A 27,532-nucleotide genomic window follows, 5' to 3' on the forward strand; every position below is an offset into this window, starting at 1 on the left:
TTCTTGTGTGAACCCTCTTCAGTTTATCAGCAGTTTTGAATTGCGGACATATTATTAGAATAATAGAATATCAGGGTTGGAAGGGAGCTCAGGAGGTCATCTAGTCCAACGCCCTGGTCAAAGCAGACCAATTCTCAACTAAATCATCCCAGCCAGGGCTTTGTCAAGCTTGACCTTAAAAACCTCTAAGGAAGGAGATTCCACCACCTCCCTGGGCAACCCATTCCAGTGCTTCACCACCCTCCTAGTGAAAAAGTTTTTCCTAATATCCAACCTAAACCTCCCCCACTGCAACTTGAGACCATTACTCCTTGTTCAGTCATCAGGTACCACTGAGAACAGTCTAGATCTATCCTCTTTGGAACCCTCTTTCAGGTAGTTGAAAGCAGCTATCAAATCCCTCCGCATTCTTCTCTTCTGCAGACTAAACAAGCCCAGTTCCTTCAGCCTCTCCTCAGAAGTCATGTGCTTCAGCCCCCTAATCATTTTTGTTGCCCTCCGCTGGACTCCAATTTTTCCACATCCTTGTAGTATGGGGCCCAAAACTGGACACAGTACTCCAAATGAGGCCTCACCAATGTCGAATAGAGGGGAATGATCACATCCCTTGATCTGCTGGCAGTGCCCCTACTTATACAGCCTAAAATGCAATTAGCCTTCTTGGCAACAAAGGCACACTGTTGACTCATATCCAGCTTCTCGTTCACTGTAACCCCTAGGTCCTTTTCTGCAAAACTGCTTCCTAGCCATTCGGTCCCTAGTCTGTAACAGTGAATAGGATTCTTCCATCCTAAGTACAGGACTCTGCACTTTTCCTTGTTGAACCTCATCAGATTTCTTTTGGCCCAATTCTCTAATTTGTCTAGGTCCCTCTGTATCCTATCCTTACCCTCCAGCATATCTACCACTCCTTCCAGTTTAGTGTTATCTGCAAACTTGCTGAGATTGCAGTCCACACCATCCTCCAGATCATTAATGAAGATATTGAACAAAACAGGACTCACCCTTGGGGCACTCTGCTTGAAACCGGCTGCCAACTAGACATGGAGTCGTTGATCACTACCCATTGAGCCCGACGATCTAGCCAGCTTTCTATCCACCTTATAGTCCATTCGTCCAGCCTATACTACTTTAACTTGCTGGCAAGAATACCATGGGAGACTGTATCAAAAGCTTTGCTAAAGTCAAGGAATAATACATCCACTGCTTTCCCCTCATCCACAGACCCAGTTATCTTCTCATAGAAGGCATTTAGGTTAGTTAGGCATGACTTGCCCTTGGTGAATCCATGCTGACTGTTCCTGATCACTTTCCTCTCCTTTAAGTGCTTCAGAATTGATTTCTTGAGAACCTGCACCATGATTTTTCCAAGGACTGAGGTGAGGCTGACTGGCCTGTAGTTCCCCAGATCCTCCTCCTTCCCCTTTTTAAAGATGGGCACTACATTAGCCTTTTTCCAGTCATCTGGGACCTCTCCCAATCACCATGAGTTTTCAGAGATAATAGCCAATGCTTCTGCAATCACATTTGCCAATTCCTTTAGCACCCTCGGATGCAGCGCCTCCAGCCTCATGGATTTGTGCTCGTCCAATTTTTCTAAATAGTCCCGAACCACTTCTTTCTCCACAGAGGGCTGGTCACCTCCTCCCCATACGGTGCTGCCCAGTGCAGCAGTCTGGGAGCTGACCTTGTATGTGAAGACACTGAGGCAAAAAAATCATTGAGTACATTAGCTTTTTCCACATCCTCTGGCACTAGGTTGCCTCCCATCATTCAGTAAGGGGCCCACACTTTCCTTGACTTTCTTCTTGTTGCTAACATACCTGAAGAAACCCTTCTTGTTACTCTTAACCTCTCTTGCTAGCTGCAACTCCAAGTGTAATTTGGCCTTTCTGATTTCACTCCTGCATGCCTGAGCAATATTTTTATACTCCTCCCTGGTCATTTGTCCAATCTTCCACTTCTTGTAAGCTGCTTTTTGGCATTTAAGATCAGCAAGGATTTCACTGTTAAGCCAACCTGGTTGCCTGCCATATTTACTATTCTTTCTACACATCGGGATGTTTTTTTTCCTGCAACCTCAATAAGGCTTCTTTAAAATACAGCCAGCTCTCCTGGACTCCTTTCCCCCTCATGTTATTCTCCCAGAGGATCCTGCCCATCAGTTCCCGGAGGGAATCAAAGTCTGCTTTTCTGAAGTCTAGGGTCCATATTGTGCTGCTCTCGTTTCTTCCTTGTGTCAGGATCCTGAACTTGACCATCTCATGGTCACTGCCTCCCAGGTTCCCATCCACTTTTGCTTCCCCTACTAACTCTTCCTGGTTTGTGAGCAGCAGGTCTAGAAGAGCTCAGCCCCTAGTTGGTTCCTCCAGCACTTGCACCAGGAAAGTGTCCCCTACACTTTCCAAAAACTTCCTGGATTGTCTGTGCACTGCTGTATTGCTCTCCCAGCAGATATCAGGGTGATTAAAATCTTCCATGAGAACCAGTAAACTTCTGCTAGTTGCCAGAAGAAAGCCTCATTCACCTCATCACCCTGGTCTGGTGGTCTATAGCAGACTCCCACCACCACATCACCCTTGTTGCTCACACTCTAAAGTTAATCCAGCGACTCAGGTTTTCTGCAGTTTAATACTGGAGCTCTGAGCAGTAATACCATTCTCTTACATACAGTGCAATTCCTCCACCTTTTCTGCCCTGCCTGTCCTTCCTGAACAGTTTATATCCATCCATGACAGTACTCCAGTCATGTGAGTTATCCCACCAGGTCTCTGTTATTCCAATCACATCATAATTCCTTGACTGTGCCAGGACTTCTAATTCTCCTTGCTTGTTTCCCAGGCTTTTTGCATTTGTGTATAGGCACTTAAGATAACTCACTGATTGTCCCACTTTCTCAGTCTGAGGCAGGAGTCCTCCCCTCTTGCACTCTCCTGCTCGTGCTTCCTCCGGGTATCCCATTTCCCCACTTACCTCAGGGCTTTGGTCTCCTTCCCCCAGTGAACCTAGTTTGAAGCCCTCTTCACTAGGTTAGCCAGCCTGCTTGCGAAGAAGCTCTTCTTTCTCTTCGTTAGGTGGATCCTGTCTCTGCCAAACACTCCTTCTTGGAACACCATCCCATGGTGGAAGAATCCAAAGCCTTCTCTCCGACACCACCTGCATAGCCATTCGTTGACTTCCACAATCTGATGATCTCCACCCAGGCCTTTTCCCTGCACAGGGAGGATGGACGAGAACACCACTCGCGCCTCAAACTCCTTTATCCTTCCGAGAGCTGCGTAGTCTGCAGTGATCAGCTCAAGATCATTCTTGGCAGTATCATTGGTGTCCACGTGGAGAAGCAGGAAGGGGTAGCAATCCGAGGGCTTGATGAGTCTCAGCAGTCTCTCCGTCACATTGTGAATCCTAGCTCCTGGCAAGCAGCAGACCTGTCTGTTTTCTCAGTCAGGACGGCAGATAGATGACTCAGTCCCCCTGAGGAGGGAGTCCCAAACCACCACCACTCTCCTCCTTCTCTTGGGAGCGGTGGTTGTGGAACTCCCATCCCTAGGACAGTGCATCTCATGCCTTCTAATCGGTGGAGTCTTCTTCTGCTCCTTTTCCTCAGATGTATCATCTGTCCACTCTCTGCATTAGTGCCTGGGGAGAGAACATGAAAACAGTTGCTCATCTGTATCTCCATTGCTGGTACATGGACTCACCTCTAGAAGAAGAGAGAGGACACATGCTGCCAAATTTCTTCACCATCCCTCAGTCCCCTCTGTGCAGCCTGCTCCAATTCTTCAGAACGTTGTGCCCAGAGAAACACATCCTGATGTCTGTCCAGGAAATCATCATTTTCTCGTATGCATGGCAGGGTCGATACTTATTTCTCCAGACCTCGAACCTTCTCTTCTAATATGGAGACCAGCTTGCACTTCGTACAGACAAAGTTGCTTCTGTCCTGTGGAAGACAGACAAACACGGCACAGCTTGTGCAGGTTACACCTTCCGTAATTTCTTCCTTCTAAGAGCTTCCTCAGCTGTTGCAGCAACTCACAGAAGCTTCTGAGATGAAAGCCTCAGTGGGCTCTTCCCAGGCATACTCCCTCTGTTAGCCTCCCCTGTTTTCCACTCAGTTGGTTCGCTGCTGACTGCCTTTTTATAACAGTCAGGCCCATTCAAGGCTTACCTGGAACAAAGCACTCCCAATTCACTCTTTTCAATCAGTCGTCAAACTGACAAACTGTCCCCTGCAACAGACACTCAGATACTCACCAACAGAGCCCCCCAATGCAGCACTTAACATACCTCCTCTTGGACAGATCCCAGGCAAACTCCCTCTGTTAGCCTCCGCTCTTCGCCACAGTGGCTGCACCAGCACCAAATACAGAGGTAAAATAACCTTCCTACTCACACTTGAGGTTCCCATTTATGCATCCCAGGATCACAGCAGCCCTTTTAGGCAGTGCTGCACTGCAACCTCCTGTTTGGCTGATAACAGCCAAACAGTTAAGAACTGTCATACTGGGTCAGACCAATGGTCCATCTACAGGGGTGGCTCCAGGCCCCAGCACGCGCTTGGGGTGGCATGCCAAGGGGGCGCTCTGCCAGTCACCGGGAGGGCAGCAGGCAGGGTGCCTTCGGTGGCATGCCTGCGGAGGGTCTGCTGGTCCTCCACAGGCATGCCTGTGGGAGGTCCCGGCGAGCGGCAGAGTGCCCCCCACAGCATGATGCCGTGCTCGGGGCTGCGAAATGTCTAGAGCCGTCCCTGTCCATCTAGCCCAGTATCCTGTCTTCTGACAGTGGCCAATGCCAGATGTTTCAGAGGGAATGAACAGAACAGGTAATCATCAAGTGATCGATTCCCAGCTTCTGGCAAACAGAGGCTAGGAACATCATCCCTGCCCATCCTCCATGAATTGACCTAGTTCTTTTTTGAACCCTGTTAAAGGCCTGACCTTCACAACATCCTCTGGCAAACAGGTTGACTGTGTGGTGTGTGAAGAAATACTTATGTTTGTTTTACACTTACTGCCTATTTCATTTGGTAACCTCTAGTTGTGTTATGAGTAAACAACATCTCCTTATTTACTTTCTCCACACCAGTCATTATCATACTATGCCCCCCCATCTTTTTTCCAAACTGAAAATCCCAATTTTATTAATCTCTCCTCAGATAGCTGCCGTTCCATACCCCGAATCATTTTTGTTGCTCTTCTCTGAACCTTTTCCAGTTCCAACACCTTTTTTGAGATAGGTCAACCACATCTGCACACAGTGTTCAATGTGGGTGTACCATGGATTTATGTAGCAACAATATGATACTTTCTTATCCATGCCTTTCCTAATGAGTCCCAGCATTTTTAGCTTTTTTTTGATTGCCGCTGCACACTGAGTGGATGTTTTCACAGAACTAAGACCACTAACACCTCCAAACTCTTTTTCATTGCATCCAAAGATAGTCTCCCACAGATGCTCATATAGCTGGCCTATATGCTTTGTTCCTAGATGTATTCATTTACATGCATTAAAATACTTAGTTTGCTTGTACCAGCTATCATGTAATCTAGGTTGCTTTGTATTATTAAATACTGGCAGTTGCATGCAAGTACATTTAATAGTCTAAAGTAATGGTGTACAAGTATTATTGTTAAAGAAGGGACAAGACCTTCCTTACAGCATCAGCAGATGGAGATATGAATTGGTTGATTAGTTTGATTAACGGATACAGTAAAAATGAGATTTTTTAAAAACAGCAGTTGGAGAGAACTTATACCTGCACAGCTTTGAAGGGCTAGTTCAAAATACTTTGGGGACTGAACTAACCCTCAGCTTCTTAAGTTAATAGATTAGTTTTGTTTGGTTAGAGAACTTTTAAACACTGGACATTTTAAAGTGGGCTGTCAATCTGTAGAAAAACACTACTTGGACTGGCTGGAGTTAAATCTGGTCTCCAATATGAAATACTTCTCTCAAGCTCACACTAAATTTAGTTGTACAATACCTGAGAACTTCATTTACAGCTGTTTGGAGTGCCTTCAGCTGTGGAGGGGGAGGTAGAAGGGTGGAAAATGAAAGATGAGCTATACTTGGTATTGGTTGTAGCTCTGTTTAAGGCAGCTGCTCCAGGACTCCAGCATCAGAGCACAATTGTTCAGGTTTAAAGAGGTACCTCTAACTGGATATCTATTCCCTAAGTGTTGTCTTTCCACCTGTTAGCTAGTGACAAGGTAGTTTTCACATGGTTACTCCTATTAAAGGCAGCAGTTGTTTTAAGGTTAGCAGGGCAAAGTAAACCATCTAAAACAGCCATGTCTGTGATTTTTGTTTCATTAGCAAATGCAGTTCTCAAAACTTTTGTACTGGTGACCCCCTTTCACATAGCAAGCCTCTGAATGTGACCCCCCCCTTAAATATATAAAAGGGTTTTTAATTTATAACACCATTATAAATGCTGGAAGCAAAGCAGGGTTTGAGGTGGAGACTGACAGCTCATGACCTCCCATGTAATACCCTCATGACCCCCTGAGGGATCCCGACCCCCAGTTTGAGAACCCCTGATCTAATGTAAGAAAACCTCATCTTTAAGAGACTGCTGACTTGGCTTTAATTTGAGTACTTTACTTATTGACTGACAGCTGATGACCAGCTCCTTCTCCCCGTGCCAGCTCAATCAGTGGGAAAGGACCAGATATATTTCAGTTCCTTATCAGTATTTAGTCATTGAGATTGAGGCTCCTTGCCTATCTATACCAAAATTAAACTGGGCTAGAAAATGTAGATTAGGATGAAGGCTGCACACTGCATTAAAAAAAAAAAAAAAAAAACTAGCAGAGGAGTTTAAATCCTGGCTGCTGCTTTTTTTACTACTTTCTTTTAGCTAACTGTCCCCGACACTTTACCTTTATGAAGCACCTGCTCACAGGGAAACTGTAGTAAACAAGATGCTTTAACTTACCCAAAGAATGGTAGTATTAGCTATGTTGAATCACAGGTGGCACAGGAATGTAGAAAATATTGAGTGCCTGCCCGACATGCACAGAGTCAGTTTAGCCAATGCTTGCAGAGTTGGCCCTTGGATTTTCTTTTAGAGCTGGAGTCCCACAGGCTTTTGGGGGCACTTTAAATGTAAGCATCCTTTAAAGTGTAAATTCTAAACTTGATTTTTCAGTTACTTAGTTGTCCTGAATCTGTTTTGGATTCCTGCTGAAATCTTAAGTGGAAGCCAAAATGGTGCATATCTCTTAAATACTAATTTGAGATAGGGAAAAAATGAGGTATTTAAAACTCAGTTTAACATGCTTTCAGCAGAGCAAGCTCCATAGTAAGCAATTACTGCAGTATTCCTTTAGCTGCCTGAATCAGCAGTAAAACTACTAGAAAGACATGAAAGATGTTTAGTTTAAATCAGTTATATTAAATAGAATGTTTTATGCAAAGGACGTTTTGAAGATGAAAGGGATAGCTTACAGGCATTTTTGCATTTCCTATCAAGCCACGCCAAGCATTAAGCATGTGGAAAATCATGTATTTTCTAGTAAACAAGCTTTCTATGATGCAGTTTACTTTGGATTTACAGAACAGCCCATTAACTGTATTTGCTACATTTAATGTAGTAATGTGCAGAAAAAAACTATACTTTATGAATCTGGACCAGGGTTAGCATTTCAATTACAGTAGCCTGCAAAATAAAGGTCACTGTAGCGTTCAGACAAGCTACATAATGCAGTTTCCAAACATTAAGGACAATTTGTCTTTCAACCAATATGCAAGGCCCAATTCTCTGGTACCTTACACCATCTAGCTATTTAATGACTAAGGTGTAAGGCAGTGAATAATGTGACAACGGTTCTCTCTTTCTTTGGTGAATAGTTCTACTTGAAGATTTAAACTGTATTCCCACTTGTCTTGCTGTGGGATTGAGCAGAAAGAGCTATGCCTCTTCCCTTTCTTCTCGCACATGAAAAGGGGATGGTTGGTTTAGATTCAGATTAAGAATCTCTGCATGCTTTTTACTGAGTGTTCTCCACAAAATTCACTTCTGACAGCTTATTCCAGTGTAGGTCCTGAGGGCAACATCAGTCATGCTGAGGATGACTATGCAGAAGTGCACTGCAGAAGCAGCTAGACAACCCTGATTATAGCCCTCATGCTAGGTGCAAACAGAAAAAGATGGTCCAGATGTGTTTTAATCTGCTTTCTTGAAGCTGTTTTTCTACTCGATTTAAGTCTATACCAAACTCTTCCACATATGGAGGATTTAGATAATGCACTTTATAGGTAAGGTAGTAGTGACTAGTTTTCTTCCTGCTCAGGAGGAACCAAGTCAGTCTAATCAGGACAGGCAGCACTATTGCTGATATATTTAAAGTGTCTTAGTAATTTGGCCTGTTTCAGAAGCACACCAAGTTAAGTTAGGCAGGGTTTTAAAGAATAACTTTTCACAACACTGCTGGGTTTAATATTAGTGGTGCTCCTCCAGCATGAGTTGGGAGCAGCCATTTAATGCCAAGCTACCCTTCACAAAATTTAGCAAAGTCTGGTCATTTGCCATAGAGTAAATTTATTCAAACAGGATAACTTTGTTTTACAGTAATGCCTCACTGCATTCTTTAAAACAAGAGGAAATAGTTTATATAAAAAGTGTTTGTACATAAAGAGACAAATCATAGGAAATGAACAGTAACATTACCAATCCCTAAAACCTGCAGAGTTGCACATTGATTGTGGGCAGTAGCGCGTACTTGAAGGAGATGACCTATCTCCTGCTCTTCCCAGATGAGCCATGAGTATTTCACCGATTGAGGGTTTCCAGTAAACTCAGCATTGCCTCCATTCTCAGGGGTTAGTCCAACTGGCGATAAAAGTGAGCTTAACATGGAGAACAGGGTCACAAATATGTTTTCTTGCATGGCAGGAAGACACTAACCAGTCTCCAACTACCATGGATCAGATTTTGGTCTTCTGAGGATAAGCCCATGCATGGATGTGAATTTCGAGTACTGTTACAGAATGGAACCTGCCGAGAGATCAGTGTGTAACATGCAGCAGCACAAAGGATGCGATGGTGGTGGCAATTTGGTTTTCAGTGCCCTGTTTCATGGGGACACAGTACTAAATGGCCTCAGGGATAAACTCCTCAAGGCCAGAGTGCAAAAGCTGTTCTGTACATCACATCTGATTAATGGCACTGCAATAAGCACATGGCTTTAAATATATGCACTAGCCTCTCTCCCTCTTCCTCCCACACACACCCCTCTACCTTCTTAATAGGAGTTAGTTTCTGAGTGCTCAGTCACTGAGCACTGGAAAACTCTAGGGCCCAGGAGTTAGATATTTGTGTTAAGCCATCTCATATTTCTCATTTATAAGAGGATTTGCTTTTGTCTCCATCCCCTCCATAGGAAACAGAGCTCTTTCAAAAGAAATATTGAATAGTTTACCAATTAAAAAAAAAAAAAAAAAAAAAAAAAAGAGTCAGCAAGCCTTTTCCACACTGCCTAGGTCAGACCTCAAGCCACTACTTTACAAATCTGCACTGTATATAACTGGACAGCGCCACCCCAATTTCAGCTATTGAGGAATTATACAGGGCTATCCCTAGGATAAGGATGTCCAGATAGGACAAAGGGTTTATAATCAAAGCTATCAGACACTGGATAAGTCTCTATGGGGCTATTTTTGGCCCTGTGAGGTTCTCATAGTAGTATATTTGTCAGACTCCTGCCTTTGGTTGTTAACATTGGTGTTTTGTACCACAGATAATCCAGAATACATCTTGGGATAAGAGTTTCCCTTCAGAGCAGCACAAGATGAGACTTAGAACTGGGCCGGAACCATCAGTTACCTGTATCTTTAACGTATGGAAGGATCTGACCAGGATGGAAATGCAAGCACATGGCACTTCAGAACACGTTCTCTTTGCAAACCAGAAAAATAGCTTGGCCCCAATTCCATCTCGAGTAATAAGCACTTGCTGTAAGTTTATTTTGAGTGGGGGAGGATTAAACATACGGGACAGAAACAATACTTAACACACAATGACAAACAGCAACCAAGTTATCACAACCATCATCTTTACTCTATCGACTTAGTCACAGAGTAGGGGAGCTGGGCAGACGACAGAGGGTGAAAGAGGAGTAATTTCAACATGCCCACTCAATCCCCACCCATCTGTACAGATGTTCAAAGAGATACCCCAAAGGAAAAAAGGGTTCCATATTGAAGAGGGAGATGTCTCTTCCAGAGGGGCCTATGCCTTTCAAGGATCTTAACATCTACTGTGCTGTTCCATTTGTGACCTCAACCCATGTTTGCATTGGTGGCCCCTGAACAAGCAAGCATTTAACTCTACATAGTACATCACTTTGTGGACCAAACATGTAGGGAGGAGATGTTAATTAGATCCCAATACAGTGGCAGCAAAATGGACTTTCACCACTCTGACTACCTTCATAGACCCACCTTGAGCTCTCCAGCCCCACTCCTCATGCAGACATGGAGGCACTAGCAATGCTGTTCTCTGCTTAGCACGCTCCCAGTAAACTGCCAAGCTGTACATACACACACAGATGAATATGCATGTACGCTCTGGAGCCAGCCTTGCTGCCTGCCCAGCTGAGAAACTGCTGGTAAGACAAAAGAACAAAGAAACAAAACCCTTCAAGTAGTTTTAAAACACAGCTCTTCCTTCAGGCTGAAAGTGCACTGAGGCAGTGATTTGGGGCTGCTGGGGGTGATGAGACAAAGAGAAGTCCAAAGCCCTGGAAGGATGGAAGAATGAGGTGTCAGTAGTGAAAGACAAGTTATTTTGTGGGTTGCTCCTTCGCACACGCTCATGCGCTCTCATCCTTGGCTGAACAGCACAGGCCATCTGTTTACTTCTGCACACAGCTGGGCCATGTAAGCCCACCACAGGCAGCCGACACAATGACGTAGATGACCACCTGCAGGAAGAAAGCACTGTCACATGGATAGATAATCTCTCTCATCACTCAAGTACTTAGAACAAGGTTTGGAAACTCAGACTAGGGTACTATTCCTGTCTCTGCCACCAACTTCTCCTTTGGCATTTAATGATTCGGGGGAAACCTGCCTCCGTTTTCCCCAAGTGAAACATTGGGATAACACCACCCGCCCTGCAGAGTGATGCAAGGCTCCATCAAGGACAGCAATGCACCTATGTCATCTGCAATTATGCTTTGAGGTCCTCAGATGAAAGAGCAAGAACATCTGAGGGCAAATAGCTGAGGAGGGAGAGGTCTTGACTCAGGCATGAAGCCATTTCAAATAAGAGCAACAGGGGCACAGGGCTCCTTAAAACTTAAGTTTCCACTGGGCCCAGATACCGTGAACTCACTGCTTCAGTCTAAGAGTCAACAAGGCAGCTATGTCCCTGCCCTCTCTTACAGGGCTATATACAGCTAGAGAGAACGATGACAGGGCACCCTCTGGAATGCTACACTTCCTGTCCCTCTCATCTGAGACATTAAGATAGCAGACATCACCCCCACACACTGTTATGGGCAGGGCTAGAAATGACTGGAAAAGAGAAATCCCCTCCTGTAAAAGACTTCCCATTTTTGAAAAAGGTCCTCATATTTGGGATGGAACAAGTCAAAATAAAACATTTTTTGTGGGAAGGGACTGAGAGAACCAAAATGGAATGTCTGGCTTCCTGCCTGAAGGAAGTCTCTTCCTCCCTAGGTGGTGGCCTCCTAACTCCTGGGCCTGTAACTGGCAGGCAGAAAATGTAGTTGACAAGAGAGTTTTCCAGGCAGGCAGCCAGCTAGGGAACCATCGCTTCAATTTTCTTGATGGAAAAAATAGAATTTTTTGGCAAAATGAATTTTCTGCAGAAAATATTAGTTTTGGGAAAAGGGAATTTTTTGTTGGGAAATCATTGATGAAAAATTCCCGACCAGCTCTAGGCAGGATATTGCCACCTGCTGTAGTGTAAAAAGGGTAGTGAAATGCTGATTTCTAGCCTTGGGAAGAGAACCTTCAAGGAGGAACTCCTTTACCTCCATCACTAGGAGACAATGGTTATTTGGGCGCTACAGTGAAGAGACATGGATGACATTTTCTAACATCCAGGCCTCACTTTAGAAAGGCGCATGTGTGTTACCTCCTTGGAAGAAAGAGGATGAAGGCTAGTAACTTACAATCGATACTACTGTGATGATGATGGTAAGCTTGAGGTTCTTCATACACATGGCTCTGGCCAGGTTCCTGCTGGTAGTTTTGAATGTGACAGACTATGAGAGAAAGACAACCCCCACTTAGTCGATGTGCCCTGGTGAGCAGCCCTAGTCCTCCAGTTGGATTTCATCAAAATCCCTCCTGATCCAATATCTAATCTCCAACAGACTGTCAAGGGGAGCAGTAGGGGGGAAAACCTAACTGGCTTCAAGACTGAACTTGGTAAATTTATGGAGAGGACAGTGTGATGAGACTGCCTACAATGGCACGTGGCCCATCAGCCACTGCTAGCTGCAAAAATCTCCAATGACAAGTGATGGGACAATTAGAAGGGGAGGGCTCCGAGTTACTACAGAGAATTCTTTCCCAGGTATCTGGCTGGTGTGTCTTACCCACATGCTCAGGAGTCGGGAGGGAATTTTGCCCCATGTCAGATTGGTAGAGACCTTGGAGGCTTTTCACCTTTCTCTGCATCATGGGGCATGGGTCACTTGCAGGTTTAAAGTAGTGTAAACAGTGGATTCTCTGTAATGTGAAGTCTTTAAACCATGATTTGAGGACATCAGTAACTGAGCCAGAGGTCTGAGGTCTATTACAGGAGTGGATGAGTGAGGTTCTGTGGCCTGTGATGTGCAGGTCAGACTAATGATCATGATGGTCCCTTTTGACCTTAAAGTCTATGAGCGAGTGAGTAAAAGAGATGCATTCCCTGTGCCCAACCCCCACCTCATCATCAGCATTTAAAATAAATTTGGATACTTCCCACTGCTGAAGAGCTGATCATTTCATCCCTTGGAGGTTGTATGGGGCCCCTATCAAAGTTATTTATTTGCTTTGTCCCTTCATTTCCCCTAGGAAAGGGAGCCCCTTCCCATTCCTGCCTCTGTACCTGCAATCCTTTAGCACTGATCGTCTCAGTGGGAGATGGGATTGGGGCCCCAAGTTTCTGCCCTAGTTTTCTTCCACAGAAGTGGTAGTTAAATAGGCAACATCAAAGCTTGTGTGGGCCTGAAAGTAAGCCTTGTACATGGGCACCCCTCTGCTCAGTCCTCCAGCTTTTCTATGCACTGCCTGTTCACATGTCCTGTGTTGCACATACAGCCAGGCTAACCTACCCTGTTCCATTTGCAGGCCTACAATCCAGTAATAGAGAGGGCACTGTGCACAGTTTTACCATTGTAAATAAATATATTAAGAGAGGTTTCAAACTGAGCAACTTTTAATACCAGCTCCCTTTTGGACCTAGCTGATTGGAGACCTTTGAGAACCTGAAGCTTATCTCCAATATTTATGTCAGGGGTAGGCAACCTATGGCACGCATGCCGAAGGCGGCACTCGAGCTGATTTTCAGTGGTACTCACACCGCCTGGGTCCTGGCCACTGGTCTGAGGGGCTCTGCATTTTAATTTCATTATAAATGAAGCTTCTTAAACATTTTAAAAACCTTATTTACTTTATATACAACAATAGTTTAGTTATATATGATAGACTTATAGAAAGAGACCTTCTAAAAATGTTAAAATGTATTACCGGCATGCAAAACCTTAAATTAGAGTGAATAAATGAAGACTCGGAACAGCACTTCTGAAAGGTGCCAACCCCTGATTTATGCTATTCTGACCTTGTGGTAAATCTTCACTTTATTCATTTTTCCCATCCTGCTTCTCTGTAATCCAGAACCCCACCACACTCCAAATGATAGGGTTTCATCCCAGGATGGCAGCCTACTGTCTTAAGATCAGATGATTTCTTGCACAAAAACCCCTCAACATCTCAGTGCAAAGAGCTCTCTGAATGGAAAAAAAACTGGCAAATGCTGGACATTCAGCACAGGAACATGCAACAGCTTCCAATCCAATCCAGCTACAGGAAACTCAGCATTGCCCTCTGTTGGGAGCAGAGTGAATTTTCTGCACCCCCTTGCATTATTTCCCCTTCTCCCTTCTTTTCTTAAATGCAGAAGGGCATTTCTTGACATTTCTGAGAGGTGAAGAACAACTTCTAGGGGACCCATTCATAGTTATGTGGGTGTTAGCTGCAGTAACTTGTTTCTTTTCAGTAGCCAAAGCACTATTGTAGGCCAAAAGGCTTCCACATAATTAGCCTGAAGTCAATTGATCTGAGAGTTATTTTCATAATTAAGGTTTCTATAATGAAGAACATAAATGTCGTGGAACCAAAATATGAAGGAAACCCAGACTGTGGCTTTCCTCTTACACACTAGGAAGCAGGAAGGAAGGTCATGGGCATTTGGGGCTTCTGTGCACAGACAGGAACAAAGGGAAAGAATGGAACTTATACAGGAAGGTTCCTTAACAGAGCAGGATGCAGCAGCAGGAGCACATAACTGAACTAGCACCAAGGAGGTAGGAATCAGGCATTATTCCAGTAGGAGCAGAGTTCTGACATGTCTACATGTAGCCTGGTATCCAGTATCCATCCACACATCTCATGCACTGCTATGCCTCGGATGCAAATAGCAGAAGACATGGTGCAGTAAGGAATGAGGGCACAATGAGCTACGCCACAAGCAAAACACAGCTTTGTTGCTGGAAACCAAGTTGCGTAGGTAAGGCCTAGAGGGGGACTGAAAGAAAGTCACGACATGCAGTCTCAGTACAAACACAAGGGCTTAGTGTCTAGAAGCTCCAGTATTTGTATTATCTGTGTACAGCTCGTGTGCCTGGTCTTTGCTGCCACCTGCACTCTTTGCACACTGGTTAATATCAGCTTTTGCTCAAAACTAATACAGTACCAGCATGTCTGGTTACTACATAAAGTCCACACGTCTCCCTCACCCCTCTTCCCCTTATGCCTCTCTGTACTTACTGAGTCCACTAGATTCTCCGTTTTGTCTATCAGCAGCTCCAGCTTCTCTCCTCTTTGAGCCACCAGGTCTGAGGGAGGAAGAACAAATCAGCAGTCAGAATCGAGGTGCAAAAGCACCTTCCTTATCCAAGTCTCTTGCTTCTTCAAGGCCAGGAGACATCTCTGATACAACTAGGGTTGGCAGAATTCAATTGGTATTTTTATAATTTCAACAAATCCATTTATTTTAAAGCTTTTTTCCTATTTTTATCAATTTAAATTTTCACAACTCCAGGAAATCACATAATTGTCTGAACTGCCCTGATGACGTTAAATTAGATGTTAGTTATAAAGCTTCTCGATTCTCAACATAAATTGTCAACATGTCAAAATGTACAAAGTCAATATCTTTAAATCAAATTAAGTTCTCAAGCAGCATTTTTCTTATTTTATTGAAGTTTTGAGTAATGTCGATGGGAATATGTTTCCCTTGGTTTGGGTATGAGTACAGTGAAATCGATATTTACAAACATTTACCAATAAAAAGCTCACTTGTTAGACAGTTAAGGGTTGTGTACAACCCTTCTGAGCTACTTGGTGTACAGTATTTGAGGTGGAGGGAGGAGAAAGGTCAAAATCTCCATGTCCCAAGCAATCCCAAATTAGTTTCTGAGCCAGATCCTAGAGTTTCACCAATTTATACCAGCTGAGGATCTGGCCCTCTATCTTAAGTGAGGAAGCAAGTTTTTCTTGAACTCTATTGCAGTGGGCTAGGGCACTGTTTATGAATGAAGCCCTCAAAAGGAAACAGGTCACACTATGGATTAGTCCAGGGGTCGGCAACCTTTCAGAAGTGCTGTGCCGAGTCTTCATATATACCCTCTAATTTAAGGTTTTGCGTGCCAGTCATACATTTTAATGTTTTTAGAAGGTCTCGTTCTATAACTAAACTATTGTTGTATGTAGAGTAAATAAGGTTTTTAAAATGTTTAAGAAGCTTCATTTAAAATTAAATTAAAATGCAGAGTCCCCCAGACCAGTGGCCAGGACCCTGGCAGCGTGATTGCCACTGAAAATCAGCTCACATGCCACCTTCGGCACATGTGCCATAGGTTGCCTACCTCTGGATTAGTCATTTAACAAGCTACTCGAGGCACTGAAGGAAGCATTAATACAGTATCTCTAGCTTCATCTCACCTGTATAACTCTATAAACCTGCTATATAGTTTGGGTCCAGAAGTAACTAGTTTAGTGTAAAAGAGCCCTACATCAGAAACTGGTAAGTTACTATTTTGGCTATGACAAGGAGCCAAGTGGATTTTAGAGCCTGTCTAGGCAGTGGAGTAATGTGTTTTAGAGGACTGTGATTTCTAACACACACACACTAACAGGCTGCACATTAATTGGCATGTGTAGACCTTGCTGGTGTGCACTAAAGGTTCCCTAATGTGCTTTAATGCAATGCACTGCAAACAGCACTACATCAAAGCACACCAGCAAGGTCTACACAGACCAAGTAATGAGTTTTAAAAAACACAAACCTGTAGAGCACATTACCCCACTGTGTAGACAAACCCTTCGTCTGGATAAACCACTGCCTTCTCCAAGAATAGGAGGAGTTCCAAATCTTTACAGCTTTAAGACTCTTCAAATCCATCAGCAAAGGAGTGCTACACGTGCTTTGCCAAAGCCCTGATCCTGCACTCAGGCCCACATGGTTTTCAGTGCAGAATGGAGATTGAGCATTTGGAATTTGGAGCGCATCCACCATTGGTCTTCAACACCACTCCTCAATCTGCCACTCAGAGTGAAATCTTAGTGCAAACAAATTCCTCTGCAAACTCAGAGCACTTCTGCATGTGGCATAGAATACTTGCCAACTGTAGCAGACTCTGTTGTTCAATCAGGTTACCACTGCAGAAGATGGTAGGTAAACCTTGGCCTCCCATAAAGCATTAGCTGCACAATACCGTTGGGAATGCCTCTGAAAGAGATGCTCCTCTAGGACCCAGGGTTGCATGCTGTGTGCAGAGCGGGAAGTGAAGTGATACATACCTATGTTTCGGACCATGATTCCTTTAAGTTCATCAACCTGGGCTTGTGTCTCCACCATCTGATCAGTGCCCTTGTTCTCCGAGTGGTGTTTCTGTAACAGATGAACTGAATCAGTGATGGTACAGATCTGTTTAGAATGAAAACAAATTTCTCTCATCTCAGCTCCCCGTTCTCTCCTAAAGAGCTTGCTGGCAAGCTGGGGGAAGTGGGAGGGGAGAGAGATAATCCAAATATAATATCCAATAATAATAATCCAAATATAATATAGGTAGCCTTTTGTCTGGTGAAAAAAAATTTCCCTGGAACCTAACCCCCTCATTTACATTAATTCTTATGGGGAAATTGGATTTGCTTAACATTGTTTCGCTTAAAGTCACATTTTCAGGAACATAACTACAACGTTAAGTGAGGAGTTACTGTACCAGTGTTCTATCTGTACAGGTCCTGCAGACTGCTTTCAACCACTTCCTGCATCTACTTTGGCTTGCTGCTAATTTCCAAAAGCTTACAAGTGAAGTTCTCCCCACAGAGTCTCAGGGTATAGCTACACTATGGGATTATTCCGATTTTACATAAACCGGTTTTGTAAAACAGATTGTATAAAGTCGAGTGCATGCGGCCACACTAAGCACATTAATTCGGTGGTGTGCGTCCATGGTCCGAGGCTAGCGTCGATTTCTGAAGCGTTGCACTGTGGGTAGCTATTCCGTAGCTATCCCATAGTTCCCGCACTCTCCCCCACCCCTTGGAATTCTGGATTGAGATCCCAGTGCCTGATGGGGCAAAAATCATTGTCGTGGGTGGTTCTGGGTAAATGTTGTCAGTCATTCCTTCCTCCGGGAAAGCAACGGCAGACAATCATTTCATGCCCTTTTTCCCTGGATTGCCCTGGCAGACGCCATAGCATGGCAACCATTCAGTTTTTTTTTTTTTTTTTTTTACACTGTCACTGTATGTGTACTGGATGCCGCTGACAGAGGCGATACTGCAGCGCTACACAGCAGCATTCATTTGCCTTTGCATGACAGCAGAGACGGTCATCTGTCGTTCTGCACCGTCTGCTGCTGTCATAGGTGCCACTGGCTGAGGTCGGCCAGGGGTGGAAAGACAAAAATGGGAATGACTCCCCGAGTAAATCCCTCCTTTATGGTATCTAAAAATAGAGTCAGTCCTGCCTAGAATATGGGGCAAGTGTACTAGAGAACCAGTGTATCAGAAAGCACAGCCGCTCTGTATCAGATCCCGCAGAAATGATGAGCTGCATGCCATTCTAGGGGGTGTCCCTGCAACAACCCAACCCATTGCTTCCCTCCTCTCCAAACCTTCCAGGGCTACTGTGGCAGTGTCCCCCGCATTTGTGTGATGAAGTAATAAAGAATGCAGGAATAAGAAACAGTGACTTGTTACTGAGATAAAATGAGGGGAAGGCAGCCTCCAGCTGCTATGATAGCCCAGGCAGGACATTAAGTGGTATGGGGGAGAGGAGCCCAGCATCCTGCTGCTATGATAGTCCAGGCAGTACAGAATCTTTTCTTTACACATGAAAGGGAGGGGGCTGATGGAGCTCAGCCCCCAGTTGCTATGATGAGGACTGTTACCAGCTGTTCTGTACCATCTACTGGGAATGACCAGGAATCACTCCTATTTTTACTCAGGCGCCCCCGGCCGGCCTCACCTGAGGCCAGCCAGGAGCACTCACGGGCTCATGAGGAGGATGGCTATCAGTCCTACTGCACTGTACCGTCTGCCACTGGGGAGGGGAGGGGAGGAGAGAGGATGCTACTGTTTACTGCTGCAGCACCGTGTCTACCAGCAGCATGCAGTATACATACGGTGACATATAAAAAAAAGTCAAGAAACGATTTCCCCCCCTTTTCTATCACAGAGGAGGAGGGGTGGTAAAATGACGAGATAGACCCTGAACCACCCCGGACAACGTGTTTGACCCTACAGGCACTGGGAGCTCAGTCAAGAATTCAAATGATTTTCGGAGACTGCGGGATAGCTGGAGTCCTCGGTACCCCCTCCCTCCCTCCATGAGCATCCATTTGATTCTTTGGCTTTCCGTTATGCATGTCACACAGCACTATGCTGTGGACTCTATCATAGCCTGGAGATTTTTTTCAAATGCTTTGGCATTTCGTCTTCTGTAACGGAGCTCTGATAGAACAGATTTGTCTCCCCATACAGTGATCAGATCCAGTATCTCCCGTACAGTCCATGCTGGAGCTCTTTTTGGATTTGGGACTGCATCACCACTCGTGCTGATCAGAACTCCACGCTGGACAAACAGGAAATGAAATTCAAAAGTTCGCTGGGCTTTTCCTGTCTACCTGGCCACTGCATCCGAGTTCAGATTGCTGTCCACAGCGGTCAAAGTGGAGCACTGTGGGATACCGCCCGGAGGCCAATACCGTTGATTTGCGGCCACACTAATCCTAATCCAATATGGTAATACCGATTTTAGTACTACTCCTCTCGTTGGGGAGGAGTACAGAAACCGATTTAAAGAGCCCTTTATATCGATATAAAGGGCCTCGTTGTGTGGACGGGTATAGTGTTAAATCGGTTTAACGCTGCTAAAATCAGTTTAAACGCGTAGTGTAGACCAGGCCTCAGGTTTATCTTCCCTGTTATTTCAGTATCCTTGTAGATAGCTTGAAATCTATGAGTGAAGAACACTAGACAAGTACTAGGTATTACAGGAGGCAGACGGACATGGAAAAATAAAAACTGAGGTAGAAGCTAAGATTACTGAGTTTATGTCCCAGCTGACTTTGTACAGTCTTGGGCAAGGCACTTCTCTTGTGTGCATTAATCCTCATCTGGGAAACGGGAACTGCAACTGCAAGGTTAGTCGCAAAGTTTGTTATCAGGGCCCTGTGTACACTGCAGCAAGCTAGACAAATTCTGTGGTGCTCTGGTGCGGCAAACTGATTGGAAATTCTGTAACAGCTTCATTTAATTATACAAGTGGATTTTATTGAATTCAGTAGGAAAGTGAGTACTACAAGCAGTACTATAACCGCACGATATTTCCTTTTGTGCTACCCCACATTTCCAGTATGCTAATTATCTGCATAATCAACATTATGAAGGAAGCTGGGTGAGAGCAGTAGGGTGAAAGCTTTTCACACTCAGGAGGCAGTTTAGGATTGCTGGATAAGAATATTAGCATAATGTTTTTGCTCAAGTGATCCACAATAAAAGAGTGTTGCCATTAAGTGTCATTAGGAGTCAACACTTAATTGAAATGAATGGGGCAGTTAATTGCTCAAAGTTATTGTTTCCATGTTACCTGAGGCTACGGGCAGCCACGTTACATTCAGTTCCCATATTTTTATCATTCCCTTGAAAGGTTTTCAATATGGAAGTTGAGACTGGAGCAATATCTGTGACAAAGGGTGGATTCTACAGGAAATTCTGCAGTCTCAAAACAGCAGACTACATGGGCTATGCTTATGACTATCAAGTGCTTAGACATGCCCAGTCCTAGAAAGGCTACATACTCCTTAGATGTATGAGTCCTGCTGATGAGAAGCACATCAGTGTTCAGGCAGGAGCTCCCAACACAGCTTTGCTCAAGCTATTACAAAGTACGCATGCATTTTTCTCTCCAAACACCACTCTCCTCCCTACTTAGGGGAACTCTTTCCAAGGATGATTGTGGAGTCTGACTCAGAACTTGAAGATTGTCTGTATGAAATTTTAATTTGCACTGACTTTGCTAATGCTTTTTTATGTAGCCTGTTGTAAAAATAAGCAAATATCTAGATGAGTTGATGACATGCAAGACCTCTGCACACCCCCATAGGTACACATACTCCTGGTTGAGAACCACTGATGTAAAGCCAACAGGAGCGTTTACAAGGGAGAAATGAGGCTGGTTAGAGAGCCCCTTCTGACCATATGTATCTTACCAGCTGTGCAGCCAAGATACTGGAGAATTCGCTGTTCATGGCATATGGAAGTGCTGTCTGTGCTCTTGAACCGTACGTAGTCTGAAATCTCTTTTTGATTTCATTCAGGAAACTGAAGGCTCTGGAACGTTCAAAGTTCTAAAAGTAAAAACAAAATGTTCACATCAGGCAGAAAACTGCAAGTCACCTAACATTCTAGTTAGGAAACTGGGGGGAATAGGTGGCCTACAGAAAAACTTAAGACATGTAACCATTTAAAGACCCTCCACCTTTTATCAAATACAAACAAACAATCACACTGCACATAACCCTGCAAAAGCCTTGCAATCTCTTCCTCTTAATCTCTTTGTTAACAGCAGTCACTTTTTTAATATCAGTCTGTTCCTCCCTGGATACCCACTGGAATCAGGCCTACAAAGCTCAAAAGCAAGCCTGTGCTTTATTTACTTTTTAAGGGGAAACAAAGACAAAAGACTTCATAGCCTCTATTTGTACTTTCTTCCACAGCTGAGGGCAAAGCTTAAGTGTACTGTACTAATGACTAGGATGCCTTAGGAATGATTGCAGAGCGAAAAGTCACCTGATCCTTGTAAGCAGCAAAGAATCCTGTGGCATCTTATAGACTAACAGACATTTTGGAGCATGAGCAGGATTCTTTGCTGCTTTCACAGATCCAGACTAACACGGCTACCCCTCTGATACAGATCCTTGTAGTTCTATTTACTGGTCCTGCTCAGAAAGCTGGGTGAATCTTACCAACTCGCAAGTAGAAAGCAGCAGGGGAAGTTGGTGCAGTGGGAAGGAGACACTGTCATCCCCCATACACACACCCGCTGGATACTGAGGTAGACTGAACTAAAATATTTGAACTTTGACTTTAGCTAGAGGGGCCCATGTTCTGAGTTACACCAGTGTAAATATGCAGGAACGACACTGAAGAAAACAGCCCCATGGGTTTGTGCCCATTATTGATTTTCATGGATAAGCAGAGAGAAAAGCGCTATCCTTTTCAGGGTGTATGCATAGTAGCGTTATCCAAAATACTTACATCATCTGTGATACATAGGTATATAATCCGGTCTTGGCAGATGTAATGAAATAGATAACTGCAAAAAGGGGGGGAAAAAACAGCAAATCTTATTTAGAGCTGCCAGCGAGACTCCATGAACTACTGTAGAAGACCCCAATCTTCAAACTATCTGCCAGGCACACCCAAATTAAGGAGTGGAGCAACTTGCAGTCACCCTACAGAAAAGAAACAGGTCCCAGCATGCAATGCTCCATCTTGATCACAGCATATTTCTTCTGGGACCTTTGTACTGTAACCTGCATAGAACTAAAGATATCAGCTGTGGGCAGTGGTACAGGTTGGTATCCCAATGGCTACATGTAGCTCACAGCCCACACTTGGCTACCCCTGGATTAACAGCCAAGTGGGGCAATGTCTAACTGCAGATCTATTAAAGTTACGCATTGTACTAATCATTTAACATACCAAGGTAAAACCATCAAGGGGCTTTCACAGATATGATTCAATGCAACATCATCCCAAGTATAAAGCAAACAATATGCCTACCAAAGTAAGCCAACATAAATTCCTTGAAAAAGTGTAGCTAGTGTGTCCAGACAGTAATTTGCTTAATGAAGCAATGAAATTTCCATTGTAAACTCTTCTGGCCCAGGTCTCAAGTTGCAGTGGGGGAGGTCTAGGTTGGATATTAGGAAAAACTATTTCACTAGGAGGCTGGTGAAGCACTGGAATGTGTGAAGTAGTGGAATCTCTGTCTTTAGAGGTTTTTAAGGTCAGGCTTGACAGAGCCCTGGCTGGGATGATTTAGTTGGTGCTGGTCCTGCTTTGAGCAGGGGGTTGGACTAGATGACCTCCTGATGTCTCTTTCAACCCTAATCTTCTATGATTCTCTAGCACAAGGAGGCCAGTTCACAACTGGATTCTCTGGGTGCTACCATAACAGTTGTATCAATAACTGGATTAATGTTTTTACTAAACCAATTTCAAAGGCCTCCATAAGCCTCCATCAGCTGCTTACACAAACAGCTCTACGGTCATTGGCATCCTCCGACTGCTAGGCTGCATTTAATTAACTGTGCAACTCTTTGGAAATAGCAAACAGCCACATTGCTCTAAGTCTTGCATTCATTCTTAATTTTTCCATTTGCACCTAGACTGACACACTTAAGCAAGCCTGATGTTCTGCATTATTAAACACCTATAAATGAGAACAGCAGCAGTGTTCTTCCCAGGCTTTAGAAAGGCATCTTAGGAATACTTTTGAATTATTATACAGCCTTTTTCATCTAAGGATGTAAAAAACAATTGACAAGACATTAGTCAGTCTCACAACATTCCTGAGAGATGCATCTACCTAGTACAATTTGTCCAGTTCTGCCTCACCTGTGGTTTGTGCACACACACAGTTAGGACCCGCCCCCCACACACACACTAGGAGTTCTGGACATGGTTTTGATTTTTACTGGGTGGTTGTGAGCCCCTGAAAGTCCAACCCTATTCCCCCAAATAGGAATAAACTCCATCCCTTCTATGTCAGAAGGCTCCCTCATGGCAACAGCAGAGAATGGATAGCACTGGGCAGTCCAGATGCTAAACAGCATTAGGTAGGGACCCTGAAACCAAGGAGTGGTTTGCAGCAAGATCAGGCATTCACCTCCTAAAGTTCTTCGCATTAACGAGGACACACCAGGCTTCAGCTATTTCCTCTCTGAGTTTGTTTTTGGTTTAAAAACAGAGACTCCAGACATTCTAGCACAGGGGGAAGAGCATTCCCAGGTCTCCCTGTCTATGGGGGCCAGGACGCTGGGGCAGAAAGTAACTGCCTACGCTCTGAATGCTAAGTCCTCTCCTCAGGCCACCTCAGGTGCCCTGCTCAGGTGTCCTCAAGTACCACAACTGGACAGAACCGCACTGCATCTTCCCAGCCCCATGCCATGATCTCTGCTCTGTCCCAGAGGAGGGAAGGAATTGCCGGTCCCAAGCAGGGAAGCTGGGTTGTTTGGAGGATTTTGAACACAAGAAAGAAGACGTCCTACCTTCCAAACACTCTTCAAAAGGAGGTGTATGGAATTTGAGCCAAACTGCCCATTTCCTCCCCCTGTGGAAGGACAGAGGAGTTCCAGTCTAAGGGGTGGTTCTCCCCATTTTGTTGTGGGCATATAAACACTGCAGAATTAGATTGCTAGGAGGGAGCCCCTGCAATTCTGGCTGGGGATGCGGTTTCATACTGAATACAGAGTGTGCCTAGTCTCAGAGCTGCCCAATAGCTCCAAATCTGCACTGTGCATTATCCTACTGCAGTAGTTTAGAAAGTCTGAGAAATGCAGTTCACCCTATTCAAGCAAAGTGTTTAATAAAGCAATAATCCTGCCTTGCCCCAGTTATAGCCACCCACCCCCAGCTGATATCTTCAGTCAGTTCCAAGTTTAGCTCCCTCAAGGTCTGGGGTGTGAACACTCCTGCTGCATGTCACATGTAACCCATAGCACACTTGGGAAGCAGACATGTCTGCTAGTAATCATTATCCCTCATCTGAGCTCCCTGCACAGCTGAGACAGACTGCAGAGCCAAGATCCTCTCTATCAGGAATTAGCCCAATTAGCATGCATCAAATATACTAATGGAGGCAAGCCAAGCCAACTGCCCAGTTTGACTTTAAGGAGAAACTCAGGATTAGAGTAAGAAATGTGAGCTGTCCTCAAGATTAAGATTTAGTATTTTTGTAAAAATTGAAGATTGCAAAGCAGATACTAGGCCGACTCAGTGAGACACATCCCTAAATACAACACTTTGCAGTGCTCCCAGTCAAAGTCCTCCCAGTCAGAGCTATAATTTGTGGGATTCCTACAAATTTCATCAGACAGCCTGTGTGTAACAATGGAGCAGCCAGGTCCAGCCACTTGTTACCTGAAAGCACACTTCGAATCCTAAAGTGCACAAAGTTTGGACCCATGGTCTTTACAGTGTGAGGGAAAGTTCTGGGGTACTCTAGATTATAGATCTAGAGTAGAGATGCAATTGAAATGAAACACCCTGAACTTTGGGAAACCATCCATCTGATCTGTGCCACTGAAGTCCAGCCATAGTTCTGTGCCTGGCGGTTTGGGTCACGCAGTGTTGTAAAGGCAGGAAGTCAGCCTACTTTAGGAAAAAGTTTAAATAAATCTATATTAAAGCCTTATCCCACACAGATTTCGCTCTCCATGGCCCAAAGCCAAAATTGCACATAACCAGTTGCACCCTTCTGGCCTCCCTCACTGTTGACGACTATTTCTGGGTATGTCCAATGAATCTCCGACTCATAGTACGAAGATCCTCCTAGCCATACCAGAGGATAATACCAACTCCACTGGTGTCTTAGAGGGACAGGTTTCTAAGAACTGCCTGAGCAATGAGACATCTTAAATGTATCAGTAGCCAAAAAGTGTCAGCAATCAGTGCAGCAAACCTGGTGCCCTTACACGCTGCATAACTGCAAGTGCAGCCCAAGGCATCCCATGTTCAGCACCACTTCAGAAAGCATGGTTAGATCAATTGCTCAGCCTTCAATCTTGACAAGTGATGTCATAATCCACCTAGTTGTTCACAGGGCATTCAAGACCTGAATTTTTAGCATAAGAAACAAGGTGCATGGGAGCAATGTCCTTCTCAGGTCTTAATACATCACTAAGTAGCAATGGCCCAAACTCAGTTTCTCCCCACAGCAGGTCCCTTCTCTCCCCTTTCCCCACAACTCCAGAAGACAGAGCATTACTCACTTTCCATGCGAGTAGGTGAGTTTGTTGTTCTCTGATGGTATCTTTGCCAGGATCTGCTCCGTCACCTCCAGGAAGTTCCCTCCACACCAGGCATGTTTGGCAAGGATGGTCGTGCCTCTGGCAACAACGACAAACAGGATGGCCATTGCTTCACACTAGCTAGAGACACAACACACACAGGATTAGGAGACTCATAACACTTCCTCTACAGATCCCTCTCAGCAGAGCACAGTAATTCCATGTTAACAGCATCTCTCTCTTTGGCACAGAGAGCAAGGAAGCAGTAAGACTGTTCAATATTTCTACTGGATGCCATTACCTGCAGCCCATCTTTCTTCCTCTTCCCCTTTTCTAGGCACCACTCAATAAGATATTATGCTGACCTCGCTACAAGATTCTGGTTTGATGCAGGTCATGCATCATGGCACTACATGCAGTTAATTGCCCTTCCAATCTCCTCACCAAGAGAAAACATTTGTTGCAAAGGAGTTTGCTTCTAGGTAACTAAGTTTCACAGGAGAGAGTCACAATTTTCACCATTTCCCAAGTTAGCATTGCATGGCTCCATTGCACAAGACATGCCACGTACAATGGAAAGACCATCTCAGACTGTAAGCTCTTTGGGGCAAAGGGTAGCCCCCCGTCTCATAACAGATAAGGGGAGCAAGACTATGATTATTGTACCGGTAGTGGTCACAATGCACCAATGCCCGTGCTAATGCATGCACACAAATCTCTGTGGGTTAGCTGGTTGTTTTAAAGAGGTTTCCTGATTTTAGTAAATTATGGATCCAAAGTACAGGAGACACACCAGCAGCTTACAGTTCTGGAACCACCATATACATTTCCCCAGTAGCATCTCTTGGTCTGGCAGTTAATGAGGTTCATATGCTTTAGGCAAATTAAAATATCAACATGCATGGACTTCCACAACAAAAAACACTCACAGCATGCCATTCCGAATCTTTTAAAATTAGATTGAATCCCTTGATGGAAAGATAACCACGTATCCTCACATCATATGAGTATCAAATTCAGGGTTTAAACGTCCAAGCAACTGGGGCTATGCTGAGTCTAGCAAGACGGTAGAGAAGTACTTGTTAGTCTGCTGCCTCAGCATCTGTGTTAATCAGTGGAATAGCAACACTTTAATCTGCTGTCAGGGACCCAAGATTTAAAAGGTGCAGTACATCCATAAGCCTCTTTTCTGCTTAGAGCGTATATTAAAGGAACGCCTCCTGCCCTTGTAAAGGAGCCTACTATTTTTCACTTTCCACTTGGAGAGTTCCAATGTCATCCATCTTGTACTCAGCCACTGAAACAGACGCTGTGCACATCACCATGTATTTGAACTTGGGAAGCCTGATTGGCAGAGCCATCGGACCGTGTGCCGAAGCAACCGGGATGACTGAAAAGTCAACGTTGAGAATGCCAAGCAATCAAATCCCTGTTCAGACTGGAAGCAGGATTGTGCTAGTTTCCCTGGTACTTTCTTTTCAGTGGGGATGAGGTGTTTTATTCTAGGCCTTAGACTGTAAAAGGCCAAGAAAAGGCACCAGATCACAGCATTTTTAGCACTAGACTCCTTGCCCATAAACCCAGCATCTATCATTTCAGTGGACTGTTGTGATAACTGGTCCTAACTGTGAGCACCACTGTAAAAAGTGATTCAAAGTTCATAAAATGTTACAACATCAAATGATGGGAAAAGGTACAAAAAAGAGAGACAATTACTGAGTTAGTCCAAACAAAGAGACCTATGGATACAATTCCAAAAC

The 27,532-nt window shown here is 44.4% G+C and overlaps 1 protein-coding gene across 5 annotated transcripts in view; it reads right to left on the minus strand.

The window, feature by feature from the left end:
- Positions 1-8,525: 8,525 nt before the first annotated feature.
- Positions 8,526-27,532, minus strand: part of VAMP7 (vesicle associated membrane protein 7) — a 35,294-nt gene continuing 16,287 nt past the window's right edge. For 2 of the 5 annotated variants that reach the window (XM_030575411.1, XM_030575412.1), the window contains exons 2-8: positions 25,755-25,913; positions 22,015-22,072; positions 20,967-21,104; positions 17,047-17,137; positions 15,013-15,080; positions 12,147-12,239; positions 8,526-10,928 (exon numbers count right to left, since the gene is read on the minus strand). In XM_030575411.1, coding sequence (XP_030431271.1) covers positions 10,860-10,928; positions 12,147-12,239; positions 15,013-15,080; positions 17,047-17,137; positions 20,967-21,104; positions 22,015-22,072; positions 25,755-25,900 — 663 coding nt within the window. In that variant the 5' untranslated portion in view covers positions 25,901-25,913 and the 3' untranslated portion in view covers positions 8,526-10,859. The remainder of the gene's footprint in view (positions 10,929-12,146; positions 12,240-15,012; positions 15,081-17,046; positions 17,138-20,966; positions 21,105-22,014; positions 22,073-25,754; positions 25,914-27,532) is intronic. The other 3 variants (XM_030575414.1, XM_030575413.1, XM_030575415.1) reach the window with 2 other exon arrangements.

This window comes from Gopherus evgoodei, chromosome 9 (assembly GCF_007399415.2).
Source record: "Gopherus evgoodei ecotype Sinaloan lineage chromosome 9, rGopEvg1_v1.p, whole genome shotgun sequence".
In the NCBI taxonomy this organism is placed as follows: Eukaryota; Metazoa; Chordata; order Testudines; family Testudinidae; genus Gopherus; species Gopherus evgoodei.